The sequence below is a fragment of the Pteropus medius genome, unplaced genomic scaffold (genome assembly GCF_902729225.1).
Source record: "Pteropus medius unplaced genomic scaffold, Ma_sr-lr_union100, whole genome shotgun sequence".
Taxonomy (NCBI): domain Eukaryota; kingdom Metazoa; phylum Chordata; class Mammalia; order Chiroptera; family Pteropodidae; genus Pteropus; species Pteropus medius.
In genome coordinates, this window is record NW_024344253.1 from 2,087,648 (window position 1) to 2,106,024 (window position 18,377).

Here is an 18,377-nt window from a genome sequence, read left to right on the forward strand (position 1 = left end):
TGTGTATTTTAAAAGAGTGAATTTTACGATATTTAAATTATAAAATAAAACAAAATAATTCTACAATGAGGTTGATGGCTAAGTTTTCTATATTTTTTTTTACTCTTAATTTATTAAATTGAAAAAAGTGAAACTTTCTGATGAATTAAAAAAGAAACTGACTACATATCATACACATACATATATATATATATATACACATGTTTTATATATATACATGTGTATTTATACATATGTATTATACATACATATATTTACATATATGTATATTTAAAGGCCAAAGTAAAGTATTATTACAAGAAGTTCTCAACAAATGACTACATGATCTCATGATTTTTGAATTTATTCTTGTGGTAGCTTTGTATTATTGGAAACCATCTAAATTTTGACTTAATTAAAAACATTGAAACTTTTATTTAAACCTAAACTAATTTTTTTCTTAAAGGTTGTGTTTGTAAAAAATTCTTCTTTACAACTTTATTTACAGTGATAGATCTACTTGCTTTCTTTTTCTTTTTATGCAAACTTTTATTACTTACAATAAACTTTTTATATTTTCTCTTGAGTAATCAAATGAAAAACTCAGTAGATCGAAAACGGTTGGAGTGGCAACATTGACCCTTCTGTGATTTTTCTCCCTCAGGAGATATATTTTTAAATAAGCAATTTCAATGTTTAGCATTGTATTCTTTTGGTAAATTTACTTTTCTTCTATTTTGCATAATTTCTTTATAAATCTTCCAAGACTTCATAACCTAAAACTACAAATAAAATAAAAATGATTTTTCTTTATTCTCAAAATAAAGATTATTTTTATTTCACTTTTTTTTTTTTTTAATATCTCTGACTTTATATTTTAAAGTATTGCTTCAAAACAGTTTGGAAAACACCCTTTCTGTTAAAATAGTAAATATCTTCACTTACTATACATCTATCTCCAAGGTTAATGCTAATGCAAAGACATTTTAGATAATGCATCATGTGTATTTCTCTCTTGCTACTTAGAAACATAGTATATACACAAATTCAAATTCTCCATGGAAAACTGGGAACAAAAGCATACATGGATGCCTAGCCACATACAGACATTTTATTTGCTAAGAAAGCAGCCAAAAACAAACAAAAAAAATTAATACCATAATTTAATTAAGGCCTCTTTATCTTTTAAAAATCTAGCTTTGAAATGTTTAAAATTTTTCTCTTGCTTTATTAACACGAAAGTGTAAATTTGAGATTCATTGTATACCTGTGGCCTTTTGTTTCAACTGCAAACTAATGTTCTCTTCAAAATCTTATTTCAAAATCCTCAAAAAATGTTGGAATCTGGGTGGCAAATGGTAATTGAAGTGATTATTTGCATTCAGGTCTCTTATAAAAGGGTGCTGTGTGTGTGTGCCTAACTTCACTATAAAGGACCCATATTCTCCAATGGATTACTTTAGTTTACTAACAGGGTGAATTTGTATGTTTGTATTTCAACCACAGATAACTTTCTGAATAAAAAGTTAAACTTCCTCAGCTATAAAGAACAAAAACAAACTCCTAGATCTTTTATTTTTAAAGGCGCTCAAATCTTGCAGGCAAACAAAGTCACATTCATTCAGAAATGAAACACATTTAATTGGGGATTGAAATATTCTGTTCTTATTTATATATTACTAAATTAAAAGCAAAAGCCAGTTACATAGTACATTGTATAAATGACAAGACTAAAATTCTCTCATTACAAATAAACTTTTAAGCTTCTTTAAAGTATTATACAAACCATACTGTATTATGTCTAATATTTTATACTTAATGGTGACACTAAATTTAAAATTAAACACTAAACTCAAAGTTCTTATTTCAACTGTCTTCGAATCAGTCATATACTTTCATAAAAGAGGCATTTTTTTCCTTAGATGCATAGGATTATCTTTTTTTTTTTTTTTTTTTTTTTTGCACATGAACAGCAAATAACATGTTAAAAGAAGGAACTGTAAGAACACAATGTGTAGACTAATAGAATGTGATATTATGCATCGGAACTGATACATGGCAAGCAAGCAGTATATTTCACATGTTGAAGCACATTTTAAACTGCCTTACTCAGGTAACTTAGGCTTCAGATGTATTTCTCAATTGCTCACTGCAGAATAGCTGCAGAACTGAAACAAAACCTTCAGTATAAAAATGACAATCCTTTTGTTTCCACTAAATCCTTATTCTGTCATCCACTGGCAGTGAGCTTTCCAGTCATGTTCTGTGCCAGTCCTTACCAGTTTGCCAATTACACAAGCTGCTTCCCAGACATCAGACACAAATTCCACAAGACTGCTGTGCAAGCGTACCCTAATTAACCATCAGCTTAATTAGACAATTTACTGTGTAATTAGCAGGCAATTAGTCAACACCTCTCAGATCTTATTGACTGCTGTGACAGCCTTTCCATCTCTCCACATTCCAATACACAAGAGCGGCCACGTTTCTAGCACTCATCAACCCAGTGCGACGTGGTTCTGGATGGGAAAGTGGGTAATATTATATAACAAAGGAAAAAATCAATATGTACCCTGTCCAATTATTGAATTGTTTATAAACTTGTCTTTTATTAATACTGGTAGTCCAATATTGAAGATACTTTAGGTATCTGCTCCAAAAATGGCTATGGAGCCAACTTCTATTATATTTCATGCTTTAATGTAAAACACTTTAAATTGCATGTACTATGAATTATGCTCCATGATTGGCTATGCCTATAGTGATTTGAGGAAATTTTTTGATCTGTGTGTAGGAGACCTACTCGATTAAATCCCATTAATGTTAATAGCAATTATAGACACACATCCCACACACACTGATGGGAGGCACACTGTGGTCTGAAAGCATTTTCTAATTTTCTCTCAGTGAAGTATAGAGGTTCAGAAACCAGGAATCACAACTTGGCATTTTAACACTTGCATTAAAACTTATTAACTTTACATGAAAAAAATGTTTTTAAAAACGTTTTTCTCTCAGCCCACATGCATGTCACATAATACCCACTGCTCTTTGTGGTATAGTTTCTGATCCTATGAAACATTTTCCATTTTCTGGGGATTTCATGATTGGTAACTAATGAGATCCCAACAGCCATGAGAGAAAATAACTTTGTTTTTACTTTTCAGAAATATTTAAAAAGATGAATTTTATTGAATGAAATAAAAATCTTCTGTTAATAGGAGGGAAAAAAAAGAAAAAATGTGTGACCACTCCTTCACACTTTACCTGGTTAGCTGTCATCTACATTTTCTGATATCTGATAAACTATAGTAAATATAAAAATACTTATTATAACAGAATTATTCCTATATTATTTACATTTTGCTATTAGCAATGATTTTCTCTTTCTTCTTTTTGAATGAAAGGGCCCAAAAATTCCAGGTAAGGAGAACAGAAAGTCCATAGGTGAGAATGAAGTTAACCTGTTGGAAAGTCTAGAGAAAGCCATGTGGCCATAGCTTAACGAGTACAAAGTGAAAGAGAATGAGATGAGGTCTGAGAGGCAGGCAGGGGCTCTTACGTACAAGGATTTTGGATATCTTAAAGCCACAGGAATATTTTAAGCAAAGTAGGGACATGATATGACTTAATTTGTAAGAGGCTACTTAGGCTGTGTTGTGGAGGCTAGAATGTAGGACAGACAAGAGTGGAAGTAGAGACTCTTGTGGGAGGCTGGTATAGTATTCAGTGAGAAATAAATGGTGGGGGCTTGGATGTGAGTGGAGGTAATGAAGATGAGTCCTTAACAGAGAAACACAAAATCGTAGTGAATTTCTACTCTTTAATAAATGATTGCATAACTATTAATGCTTTAGTTCGGCATATAGGCTGTGGTAACAATACTTATAACTTTAACTGATATGGTGTTTTATATGTTACAAATCATTTTTTCATCTTTTATTTTCTTAATTTTCAGATAGTATCACTAGAATACCAAAAGAAAGGCAAAGCAGGTATTATAGTGTTATAAGTAAATACACTGAGGTTTAAAGAAGTTAAGTAATTTATTGACAGTCACATTACTTAGGAAAGAGATGACTCTCAATACTTTCTTCTAAACAGAGGGAGACAATTGTAAAATTTGAATAATAACTAGTACGACTTACTGTAAAAACTACAATATAAGATTTAGGGGAAAATATCCCCTCCAGCCTTCTGTATGCAACACTGTTTTTCTCTTTTCACACTTTAATACTATGTGAGTCTTTGGATAAATTTAATTTATCTTTGGTGCCATACCATTTCTCTTTATATTGCTCAAGAGAAGATTGCAAATACAGTGCCAATGTTTCTTTATTCAAGTAGCCTGGTGTCAACTTCAAAGAACTTCAAGGCCTCAGCCCTTGCACAATCCAGCCCTGTACTAACTATATTGCAGCCATGCTTCTCACTGCTCAGTTGGTCAATGACTAAACAAGACAGAGATACTGATGCAGGCCCATTTCTGAAAGATGAGGCCTCCTTGGTGGCTTTGCTGAAGCTTATTTAGATTGCAAGGCACTCTAGGGTGTTCCCACTCAAATTCCTTCTTCTCTCCTTCACCTGGGGCCAAACTTAAACTGTTGTCTTATGGGTCCCCCAGCTTTCTCTACCTCCCCTCATATTTTCTCTCAGATATTTCACCTAATAAAATTATTGCATGTTTAATCCCATTTTGGCAACTGTTTCATGAAAGACCTGGATTAAACCAATCCCTTTGCCATGTTTGAAAATTAAATGCTATTGACAAAATCTAGAAAAAAATCTCGGTATGAGGGAAATTTTATAAAATTTAAGAATTTTTTAATACTGTGTTTTCATGTAATTAATGTTGGTAATTAAAATTATACATAGATTGCAGTAATGCAACAGAGTATCAAAATATAAGTTTTTGGGAAATAAATTACAAAAATAAATTTTCCCCTTGCAGAAATGTATGACAAAAATCTGCTTAGAAAACTCTTATACCCTTCATCCCCAATAAGGGTACAAAAAGTTAGGGATGCTAGAGATTATAAAATCATTTCTTTGGAGCATGTTGATGATGTATTATGAGTCTCACTGCCATTCCAAGCTCCAAGAAAGAGGTTATGTGTTGATATGTGTTCTGTGCATTTTTTTCTTTATGAAGGAAGGGAACATAGTATACAGTGTCTCAAGTGTACAGCCTAAGTTGTCTGCTGCTAAAAGATGAGCTAAAAGAGATGCAACTGTATCCTGACCATATGTCATTCCTAAAATTTGTCAGGGCAAAGGAAATGCAAGACTTTCCTGTGGACCAGTTAAGGGACTTACATAAAATAAGGCGGTGTGAGGTCACCCTAAGCTCTATTTGATAGAGCCCCTGGAAAGGCAAACAGGTCTCAGCAGAGAAAGCTTAAAGAATTCCAAGGGCTCCCAGGAGTTATGTGGGGAATGAGCTATAACCAAAGATTCAAAAGAACCATAAGGGAGTGTTCCCTAATGATGGGAGAAAATTTTGAAGACCCCATGAAAGCACTCCCAAAAAAGAGCCTAAAAATGTATTCTCCTAAAGAGTAATATTTAAGCTGTATAAAATTATTTATCCACAAAAGTAGAATTGTTCATCATGAAGTAGTAATATTTACCAATTTAATAATCACATTATTGCTCATCAATGTATTACATTTCAAAACACAATTGTCTTGCTGATTAAAATGAGAAATAATCAATTAACAGGTACTTTCTAATTCCTTCATTTGCGAGGCCTGAGGGGTCACAGGACCTGCCTTCCAGAGGCTTACATTAAGAAAAGGAAAAGGAACAAACACATAAAGAATCCATTCTATCTTATTCCAGTTGAGTAAAATTCTATTAAAGCTCAGAGAAAAAAGAGAAATAACCATTGTTCAACAAAGCCACAGAGGATATGAGTTATCACTGGCCTTTTAATATTTTAATAGGAGAAGATATCTTCTTAAAAATGAGGAACAGTAGAATTAAGATATAGATGATGCAAACATAAACCTAGTGATTAGACTAGTTTAATCAGAAAAGAGATTAAGTGAGGGGAAAAGTGGAAGTTATTATTGAAATGATGAATAGGAGTTATATTATGATTACCAGTGACTTACAAATTGAACTATGTAATTCCTCTGCTTAAAACCTCTTCAGGTTCCCTGTTGTCTATATAATCACATTTAAATTCCTAGCCTAACAGGCTTTCCCGTAGTCTCTGCAGCTACTTAGGACTCAGCTGCTAAATCTTAAATATGCTTGGCATTCTTATGACCATAGCTGTCCATGTGCTATCCCTTCTGCCTAGAATAAAGACTCAGCTCAAATACAAATTTAAAAAAAAAAAAACTGAGGAAAGTACTGTTTATTAAGTAACAATTTTAGTCCAAGAATCTTGGCTGCCTTATGTAAACACTGTCATTCTGTGTCTTTCGGTGTACATACTTTCTGAACTTGAACTGGAGTTTAAGTTTTCTAAAGACCATCTCTCTCTCTCTCTCTCTCTCTCTCTCTCTCTCTCTCAGTCTCTCTCTATATTCTCCTCTCTATATATATATATATATATATATATATATATGTATATGCCTTATATGTAACATATATATATATATATGTATATATATATCACATCCATCTAGTCATCTAGTCTAGTCGATATACCTAAAAGTGACACTACTTGATGACATTTTTAGGTAAAGTTTAACTTTAATTGAGAATGAATTTGGCAGAAAAGTAATGAGTTGTTCCAAACATATGAGATATTGTGGAAAATGTGCAAATGAATAAGCAGAACAGGATGAAAAAGGCAGTGGACTTAGCTGAAGTGAAAGAAGCAGATGGGGAAGTCAGTTAAGTAAAGGTACCTGGTGTGTGAAAAGGCAGTTTGGCTAAAGATTTCTCTAAAAAATCACTCACTTCCTTGAGCATTTAATGACATCTTACTTCAGAAATAGTGGTGATTGCATATGAAGTCCACTGCAAGTCCAAAGAAAAAGAAGCAAAAAGAGAATTGCGATGTTAAAACTGAATAAGTCTCATAACAAAATGTAAGTATGTCTTTATTAAAATTTGACAGTGGGGTAATCATTGGCTTTTTATTAAAGTTTTTAAGGAAAAATAAAGAGTATCTCTACATAGTAATGACTAGAAATCTTGTTAAAAAGGCAATAAAGAAACTGCAAAGGCAAGTAGGATATTATGGAATTCAAGCCATGTTAATTTCAACCAAAGACTGTAGCATCCAAATATACCCAGAATATGGATATTTTTAACTAGTTAAACTCTGGAAAAAAAAAAATGTGAGACAAGAGAAGGGTAAAATCAGTTTTTTTAAACAGCAGGGGTATATTTCAAGGAAATCTCTTTTAGCTATAACTACGAGAATTTTCCATTAACCTTGACACCAGTTGCTTACAACACAAAATAAAAAAAGAACTGAATAAAAGGTATTTTCCATTAAGAGTTAGGTTCTTCTACCAGCTAACCCAGATCAAATTGTGCACATCAATTTATATTATTAAAAAGTCTATTTGACTCTCCCCTTGTCCACTCTACCAAAATGATTAACTAATTAACAAGTGTGAAATCACAGCCTGAAACAGAAAAGAGGTGAAGGCATAATTATATTGGAAAATTGATTGGTCTGCTTCACAGTCAACTAGCCCAAAATGTGAAAATTTTACCTATAAAAAAAAAAAAAATTCACACACACACACACACACACACCCACACCCACGGAGCAATTTAAATAACTTTAATAATGTACCTGGTTAAAAATATTACTTTGGCTACAATTAAAAGATTTATACTTAAATTAATGCAATATTGTATGTTAGCTATATTTTAATAAAAATCTTTAAAAATGTATACATTAGCAGTATGTGCATTAACTTGTGTTTGGAAACATTATAACCTATATTTTCTACCGAAGATACTAAGTCTAATACACATGGTATGGTTAAAAATGGTAATTAGTTCAGAACTCCTGGGAGAGATGGGGTATATTTTCTGTTAGATGCTAACTTGCAAGACTTAGCTTCAATACTCCAAGTGTATACACAAATGAACATGTAAGCACATACACAATTCTTTTGTTGTTGAAGAGATCAGGACTGCTTCACAGAAGAGATTGCTAAATAGTCTTGAAGTGAACATTTGGATGAAATCTCTCATAGGACTACAACATGTAAATCGTAGCCTTTTAATAATCCCATTCTTTATAATTTGAGGATGAGTCAACTTCATGAATTTCAATACAATAAATCTAAATAACAAAGCACCTAACCAGGTGAAAATCAAACTATTACTACACAAAAATCATTTATAGTTTTTGCATTTTAAAATCTCCCAGATGAGAAGTTTACATTGAATATGTTTAAATAATTATAACTCCTTAGTTTCATGCATAGATATACATCAAGAGACAATATTACTCAATAAATATAAATTAATTACTTGTCAAATTTGAAACTAGAACTAGAGCAGCAAAAAGAATGCACTGGACTGTTCATTTATTGTTTCATAGACTTTCATGATCAAGTAATGTAGAAACTCAATAATAGTAAAATAAATGTCTTTAAAAAATCCAAATCTTTATTTCTAATAAGGCCTTCTAAAACAAGTTACAAAAGCAAATTGCGATTTTCTGTACTGTAATCCAAACAGACTTAACCATGCTCTAAAATATTATGTAACATATTTGTGAAATTTTTCTTAACAACTCTAAATATTATTTTTAGCATTTGTAGTCCTGACAATGTTATTCCTGAATTCTTGTCTGGTTGATAGGTGCTAGCAATTTGTGCAAATGTAGACAACTTCCTCTCAATTAATATAATGTGGATTGAAACAAGTTTTTTGAAATCCACAAGGGAGAACGAACAATCTACGTGGTAAAAAGTCTGCAAATCTTATTATGGGAAAAACAGGACTATTTAGAAAGGAAAAAGAAAAGGCTCGCAGATAGCACATGAGAGCTGTCTCCCAGTAACTGAAGAGCTGTCATGTGGAATTGTGGTTCGAATTAGAATCCTATAATTATTCATTCACCTAACAAGCATGTATTGCGCCCTTCCTATCTGCCAGAAATTGTTCTTGGCCCTGGGCAAACAACAGTGAGCAAGAATGACAACATCTCTCTTCTTACGAAGTTTACTTCAAATGGCTAAAACAGAAAATAAGCAAGTAAACAAATAAGTGGTCAAGAGCATGGTACTTTCATATGGGGAAAGTGCGGTAAAGAAAAAATACAACCAGGGACATGTGGCACAGAGAGACTGAGTTTCAAATGGTGTCAGCAGACATCTCCTAAGAGGTAATTTTTGATGTGAGAACTGAAAGAGAAGCACGAGCAGTTGTTTAAAGACCCGAGGGTGGAGCATTCCAGGGAGAGCCAACACTAGCCAAATGGCCCTAAGAGAGGGAGGAGCTGCCTGCCATGTTGGAGAACTAGAAAGATGGCCGGTATGCCTGGGAAAAAATGGTATAAAAGGAGCTTTTGATGACAATGGATTCCCAGAAAGCTTTTTATAAAAATTCTGTCATTATTGTCTCTCATTCATTCTCTCTCTCTCTCCCTCCCAGTCTCTCTCTCTCTCTCTCTGTCTGTCTCTCTGTCTCTGTCTCTCTCTCTCTCTTCTCCCTCTCGATCTCTCTCTCAATGAAATTGTACATACAACCAAAACAAATAAAACCATAGGTGTTGTTCTGCGAAGCAGGGGCTAGAAGGCCATCAGTGCATCTGCTCAGCGGAACTCCAGGTCTCTGGCAAACGCTGATGGAGTCAAACTGCCTTCATTTTAGACATAAAGTAATGAGGTCCAGCGAGGATAAATTAGGAAACAGCATGATATAGAGAAAAGAGCCTGTATCAAATAGACTTTGTTTCAAATTCTGGTGTGGTGGATTTAAGCCTTTGGATGAGAGGAGTCATTTGCATGCTCCAGGATCTTGGTCTGGCCTTGTGACTTGCACTAATCAACAGAACACGGTGGAAATTACATTGTACAATTCTGAGCCTCAGCCTCACAATTTCTCCTCTTGCCTGTTTTAAACACTGCCACCTTGTGAACAAAACCGGTGTAGTCTCTTTGAAGATGAGACCACATGGAGATCATGCCAGCCAAATCTCCAAGAGTCTGTCAACTGACTGCAAATGAATGGATGAGAACAACTAACACCACATGGAGAAAGCAAGCCTACCCAGCTGAGCCCTGACCAGACTGCCAAACTACAGAATCAAGAGCAGATTACTTGTTGTTTTAAGCCACTAATTGTGGGATGGTTTGATATGCAGCAATAGATAAATGATACAGAAATGTTTGCTAGAATAACAAAATCTAAAACATGTGGCTTTGGCTTTCAGATTGAGAGGCAGGCACAGGCCTCTCTTGAAAAATCAAGAATAGGCTGTAGTAAAGCCTGGAAGAATGGTGAACAAACTGTTAGTGGAGGCTTCAAATGCAGTGTGAAAATTGTTATTGGAGACTGGGAAAAGAATGGCCTGTATTATGTAGTGACAGAACAATTGGCGAGGATGCCGCTGGTGATAACTTAGAAGATAGAAATGTACATAATGCATTTGTGGATCTGGCTAAAGAAATATCTAGACAGAATGCTGAAAGTGTCAGTTGAGTGCTTCTACCCAAGTATAATAAGGTATTATGAGAGAGAAAAGAGCTAAATAAGGATATATTCAATTCGTTAAGCAAACTTAGAGCAAAGCAAAAGGGCCCAGGACTAGCTGGGCTGGAAAATAAACCAACTTTTATATTTGGTATCTCCTAAAAGGAAAATGATTTTCAGAGTAAGAAATGACCTCGGAGTAAAGATCACATCAAGAGTGTTGCTATGTGATACTTTGTTAAGACTTTAGAAAAATTTAAATTGAGTTTTAGTAGATTCTCTTAAGTAGACAGTATTGATTCTAGGAATCTTGAGGACATTGTGCCATAGCAGCAAGACATATTCAACATGGAGACAATTCAGTGTCACAAAAAAAAAAAAATGGATGTGGCTTTGAGACATGGAGTCAGTCCTTATATAAATTCAAAAAGTTTTTAAGAGAGTTTTATGATGACATCACTATGAGCTAGGACTAAAAGGGACAATTCAAAATAAAGAGAAAAATAGGGGTTCTTAATTTTGTGGACAGAAACAGGCTGAAAAAGCTACTCAACTGCCATCATGGGCTATTGCTGGCCATTTCTAAACAAAACGATACATACGTCCAACTGAATTTTAAAATTGCTATGGACAAGTAATTGCTATGTTTCTTCCATTTCTCCTATTTCTCAATGAGAGTTATCTTCTGTATCAAAAAAATGACCATACCATTTTTTTTGTTGGGTGTATATGAAATAGACAATTTGTCTTCCCATTTCACAGAATTCTGGATAAAGAGAAGCGGAACCCAAGTAGCCTTATATGACTTGGGACTTAATATAAATCACAAGATCATAGATGCTGAGCCTAATGCCAGATTGAACGACACCAAAAATGCCTTGGAAAGGGGTAGATAAGAAAAAATTGTTCACTTTGCATGTGTAAGGGATGCAAATTACTGTGACGAGAGGGCAAGTTAGTACTTTGCACAGATAGCTACAATAATCCTTCCAAGCTGTATGCATGCCCCTTTGTCATATGATTTGGCTATTCTTCCCATCAATAGGTAAAATAGGTAAAAATAGGTAAAAGGTATTTACCTATTTATTGCATATAGCATGTATATTGTACCTTGTAACTTGCTTTCGCCAAGAGAGTTGGGTGGAAGTGTCAGTGTGTGACTTTTGAGTCTTTATCTCAACAGGTCATGCAGTTTTCTCTTTTGCCCTCTTGGGCACTGCCATCTTGTGAACAAACCCTAGCTACCTCCTTTGATGATGAGATGCCATGATAGTGATTCAGAAGCAGCTTTGGATGAAAAACAGAGTCAACCAAGTCAAATTTCTTTTCCCTAGTTGGCACAGCCGCTCCATACTTGTTAGCCTCTCTCAAAGGTATTTATTTACTTGAAGAAGAAAAACAAAAAGAACATTGTATTTTAAACTCAACAATTTGTTTATGTTAATACGTTAGACTAATTTATGCCATGCTGTCTCATAGGGCAGAACTATAAAACATGGATGGAATTTATGAGAAGACCGATTTGGGATCAATAAAAGAATTGTATTTATAAAAGATCTTTCTATTGCTATAAGAGGCTGCACTGCCTTTAAAGATATAGCATATTCACTGTCATTAAAAGCATTCAAGAACAGTTTACATTTCTTCTGTAAGGGCTATTGACATAGGACCTGAGATAGTTTGGCCAGATAATTTTTACGACCCTTTCTAAAATTGCGCAACACTTATTCTGTTTTCTCAAAAATTCACTGCATTTTAAGGGCTCACTCAACAACCTAAGTCTTAATAATATACAATCCATGTATTTAGAAATTCCACTGACATTTTCATTTTTAGACATGTATAGATGAATTATAGAAAGTAACAGGATATGAAAATTTTAAATTGGCCTTTTCTCGTTTGATTAAGATCAATACTTGGAACAGTCAATGTTTTATGTGTTAACTATCTGATCATGGCTAAAAAAAAAACAACTCAATATGCTGTTGCCAAAAAAATCTATTTATTCATCTATTTATTTATCCAACAAATATTTATGAAGCATTTATCAAACTCTTCCTATACACTAAGCATTGTGCTATGTGGCATAAGGCTATGTTTTGTAGAAACAGCTACAATCAACACTTTGATTCCAAAGAAACAATAAAGAAACTTAAATATTCCTCAGTGTATAGTTTTCAATATTTGAGAGAGACTCATTATATGTGCACCTATTTATCTAATTATTTGATACTTATTAAAACAAAATATATGCATTCAAGACACTTTCTTACTAAAAATCAATCACAACTTTACTCAAATATCTACAGATAGCTTACAAATGAAATGAATTTTTGCTTAGGTTTAAATTTGATTTAGGATAGTAATAAACACTTTGAGTTTATCTGTGTAATGATAAAGATATATGCAACTTGCAGTTAGATATTATATATTTGCAGTATATAATATATAGCTACTTGAGAGAAAAAATATTATAATACAATTAACAAAAACAAAATGCTTTTATCTATTTCCTATCAGTATAATGTGAACACAGGTCAGGAGGTTATTTTATGTGAAATCTAAACAATTTCTAATATTCCCACTTAAACCAAGCATTTGTCATGATAGTTTAGCTTTAATTGAGCTTGACAGATTGATTTCTTTCCCACCTTTTAAAATTTAAATTTGAACTCAATATATATTTATATAGAAAAATAATTTCTAATTATATTTAACACTTTTATGATGACATTTTAAATGTCATCATTATAAAACATAACAGAATCTCGAGAAAAGCAATGTTGGTATTTTGAGACATTCTAGAAAAGACTGATTTGGGAAGAAAGAAGATAGTTAATAAAAGCCATCTTTGATGTTATTTAACACAAAAGCAAACACGGATCTTTTTATATTTGACATTAAAAATCTGATCATTTGCGTCCCTAAGAAAGCACATAGAGCTTTTATACAGACTGCACAGTAAAGAATAATAATATTTCTGTTTACTGAGATATCAACTGGCATTTCACTGTAAGTCAATGGTCTATCGTTGCTACAGCATATTAGACCTCAATCTGGCATCTACAAATGTCAAGAGTATAAAAATATATATATAGGATGAAAATCAAAAGCATGTTCCGAACTCCCAAAAATATAAAAAAAGAGAAACAAAGTTCACCTAAACATATTTGCTGTAGAAATCAGTGCAATATTCAGCTGTCAATCTAGAAAAACAACAAGGGAGTCACACTGTCAGTAGGACAGGATAATAAAATTTCCAGCAGATGTTCAGCCAGGGCTCTAATTTTTACCAAACTCCCTTGGTAAGCACTTAATTTCTTTATCATATGCAGGCACAGTAAATTGCACTTCATCAAAACTGTATTGTGAAATATTAATATTTCATATGATAACAAAACTCCATAGAATAACCTCTGTCATATTAAGAGCATCCAAATTTCAAATGTCAAGATTCAGAATTTTAATACATTTTAAGTAGATCCTTGAATTGGGATAATAAATTATAATAAGCCTAATCTAAATTGGTATGCTATAATGTTACACAAAAGTATAATATATATAATATTTTAATAGATGTCTTTAATAAAAGGCTTTGGGAAAAGCACATATTTATACTACTGAGTTGTATACTGCAACATTTCATCAATGAGAAAGCACAGAAGCTCATAAGATGTTGTATATTCACAGCAGGTTTAATTACTAATTAGGGACAGTATAAGAAACCAAAAAAAAAAAAAAGGTAGATCTATATGAAGCTAATGGGCTACTTTACAAAATCATGTATGGGAAAAAATCATTTTTGAAAATGGCATTATATAAATCCAAGGCAGCATCATTTTTTTATGCCACTACAATCTGCACAAATAATTTAAAGTAGTCTTTGCACAAATATTTTGTTTTATCTACCATGAAAGTAAGTAAAATAGAGTTTTCTAAAACCCTCATCATTATGTTTTATGTGCCAAATTTAATTTGCATTTGTTCATAACTCTCCTGAACCAGCATCACAGAGTTCTGAATTGTCAGACTAAATTCATATTGGAGGTTCGAAAGGAAGTTATCTTCCCTATTTATTTCTGCTAGTGGTCTTAATAAAGGGAACTGCTCCCAGGTTACTGAAAGAGACAGCGTCACAAATCAATGCATGTCACCAACAGAGTAAAGACAGGTGTCTCTGATTAATCAGAATTCAATTTTTGCAAGCAAAAAACTCCCCCAGCACATTCAAAGCAAACATTTTTTTTTTTGCTATAATTCTTCAGCAGTACCTAATTAGCCATCTATTTCTGTTTACATATAAAACTTTTTAAATAGTATAACTACTGTGTCATTAAATTCTATCAGAGTCGGTTTTTCACAACGAATTAGACTTTTGGTTACGACTTTCCAGTAATTCTTAAAGGATGAATTGCAACAAAGGTGAACATATTATCAATATTCTACAAGGCTTTAAACAATCGATTAATGATATTCTACAGCTGAATTCATTATGTTCTGTAGCTTTTACACTTTGTTTAACCGAAGTATTTCTAAATATTCAGCCAATTTATTTTAAAAAGAGCATTGTTTTAGCTATTTAAACATAAATATATTTAAGAAGTATTTTTTCATGCACTATTTTTTTCTAACTTTTGAGGAGTCTCTAGATTTTCTTGACCACACTTGCACATAGCATCTTGTAAAGCTGTCAGACTAAGACAGCCATGATGTTTTATCTATAATAATGCTAGCTATTGATCCTAGTAAGAGGAAAAAAGGAGAGAATGTGCTTAATGGGGCATATTTGTTCTCTATTATTCTCTTTGCCTAAGGATAAGGCTAATTTAAATAACGATACTCTTTTCTTAGTCACTAGCTTCACACATTCTTATACATTAATTATTACTAACTACCAGTTAGTGCTAAATACAAAAATAGGTTTAGCATTTAAAATTATATCAGTAGAGTCTAATTAATGTTAAATTTTGCTGTTCTCTTCTAATTTAAGACCACGTAAGTCTGTGACCTCTTATTGCATAAATCATCTTACTTTGAAAACATACATTCATATATTTTGTGTACTTTAAAGAAGCAACCTCAACTTCAATATATAGTTTGTTTTCTATTAAATATGTCCATAATGACAAATTAAAGTCAAGTATTGTATTTTGGGCAAAGTTTCTGTATTTAAATATTCCAGAAAAATCTTATTTATTACCAGCACCAAGGAGTTACACTGAGAAATTCCTTTGACATGAATTAGAACCCAGGATTATGTGCAAACCAAATCCATCGTCTCTCAACTTTCAGTGGAGGCATATGCACCTCCTCTTTCACACACATCCAGAAATCACAAAACGATATACAGAAATAAGAACTCATGAGTTTGTGATTATTAAATGAAACAGTCACCTTTGTAGCATTTATATTTTTGATGCTTCATAAACAAAACAAAATGAGAAATATATGCTCCCCACTTTCCATGGGACAGAACGAATAGAAGAGAAGACTGACATGTAATAATAGGTCTTGTCTGGCAGTTTAATAACTGTTACTGCTTGGCCACAAAAATATTTCTATTATAATATTTATGTCCTAATTTGAAAATATGATAGACACATAAACATGAGTTCAAAATTATTTTCTTACCTTATCAAGAGAGAAAGTTTTGGTTAGGGCAAAACCCCATCCAGCTTCAAAAGCTCTCCGAATCATTGAGGCGCTAGTAGATGGAGTTGCACTAGCAAGACCAAAAGGATTTATGAACTTCAATCTAGCCATTTCCACACTAATGTCCACCAGATCAACAGGAGTATAAAAGAGGGGTAGTTCGGGCTTGGCAGGAACTGAAGTCCCATATTGTGACTGCAAAAAACAAATAGCCAATGATTGTTCTTGTATCATATCTGATTTTTCTATACAATCTTTTACAAAAATCACTTCAACCCAGCATTTGAATTAATATAGGTTACATCGATCCGTTTACAATAATGAAAATTGGCAGTTATATAATACCATCCTTTTTCTATTTTAAAAGGCAGTATGTCGAGAATTAACACAAATAAAATCAATTAAATAAACAAACAAAAACACTGTTTAAAACATACTGAGATTTAAAGATGGAAAGGGATAACTTCAGAATTTATCTCTCTGGACCCATTAACCCAGTCTTTCTGTACTTAATTTGTGGAACTGCCTTTAGTACTCAGAGATATGGGCAATAGCAGTTAGGAGGCCTACATTCAATTTCCAGTAATCCCACTACTGTTTATGAGATTTTAGGAAAGCCACCTAACACGTCTGTGTCTTCTCTCCTCCACCGTTTTCAGTACAGCAGCAGGCATGCAGGTCTCCTAATTTCCTACCGCATACGGATATTGGAAAATGCAGGGGCGCCTTAAGCCCTAGACATCCGATTTGGAAAGTGGATGATGTACTACTCATGTGCGTGACAGGAGTTTTTTTGTTCAGAAACCAAACACGTACCGAATAGTTAATGCTGAAATCTTCAATTGGCTCTCAAAACTGTAAAATTGCTGTTGTTAAATGAACATAATAATGCACCCTGCATTATTGGAAAGCTTTAATGAAAATACTTATGCAAAGTGCATCACACATTGAAGCATAGTAGGTGCTTGCTAAATGTTATCCTCCTTTCTGACTGTCAGATTATTAAAGATCTCATCAGGCCTTTTGTTTTTAAAGTCTCAGTCTCTCTCTCTCAGTCTCTCTCTCTCTCTCCCTCTCCCTCTCTCCCCCTCCCTTCCTCCCTCCCTTTCTCTCACTCTCTCTCTCTCTCTCTCACACCACTTTCTCTCCCTCCCACCATTTCTCTGTTTCTCTCTGAAAGACAAATACTGGCAAATATAAAAAGAATGAATTTTGTCAGCCAAAGTGGTTACTGAATGGACAGGGCTAGTTACCTCTAAAGTAAGAACGCCTTTCCCTTATGAATCATCACTCAAAAGACAAGTTATTTGAGCAGAACTTTAATTTTATAGGAATGTGTCTTGTGTAGATAAAAATTGCCATGACTTGCATAGAAATTATTTCTGGACCTCTACTATTTATAATGTAAAGTAAATTTCACTTAATATGTAAAAAGGCATCAGACTTGTCAACTGAAAGACTAATGTGTCTCAGGTACCTGCAAAGAGGTGCCTGATGGCATTTAGGCTTCAGCTACGGCAGTCATCTTCTGCTAGAAATATTCTGGGTTTCAAGGCACATTTCTGAATATTGGTCAATCCTGCTGTGAACATAATTTCTCCTGTCCTCACACAGGATGGCAATACTATGAAAAAGATTATTAACAAAGATGAAAGCTATAATTTATAAAATAGAAAAGTGGGGGATAATTTGAGGCGTTAATCGTATGTATGATGTGTGTCTGTATCCATGTAAGTATGTACAGGGGTGGATTAAAAAAGACCACCTTTGATGAGACTTTCTTAGCTCTGCATAATCATAATTTAAACTGAACCAAATAAGTTTAGATTAGACTAAGGAAGACTCCCCTGACACCATGGATTGATTAACAATGGGAAAAATTTAGAAGCACCTTCTGTACCTGAGGAATCTTAGGAATTCACTCCAGGCAATCTTGTGTCTGATGCTGATAGCAGAAATATATATGGCCCACATTCTTCATTGGGCGAGGTAAATGACACTACACATTTTCTTCTCTTTTTATGGCTTCGTATTAAAATATATAATCCCTTCAATGTTACAGATGAATTTTGATTTGTTAATAACTATTGGCAGATATGGCATTAGGCACCAGCCCAAGGATA

General features: G+C 33.3%; 1 protein-coding gene across 3 annotated transcripts in view; it reads right to left on the reverse strand.

The window, feature by feature from the left end:
• DPYD (dihydropyrimidine dehydrogenase) overlaps nt 1-18,377 on the reverse strand; it is a 701,368-nt gene that overhangs the window by 342,477 nt on the left and 340,514 nt on the right. For all 3 annotated transcript variants that reach the window (XM_039869542.1, XM_039869543.1, XM_039869544.1), the window contains one exon: nt 16,234-16,449. In XM_039869542.1, the coding sequence (XP_039725476.1) occupies nt 16,234-16,449 (216 nt within the window). The remainder of the gene's footprint in view (nt 1-16,233; nt 16,450-18,377) is intronic.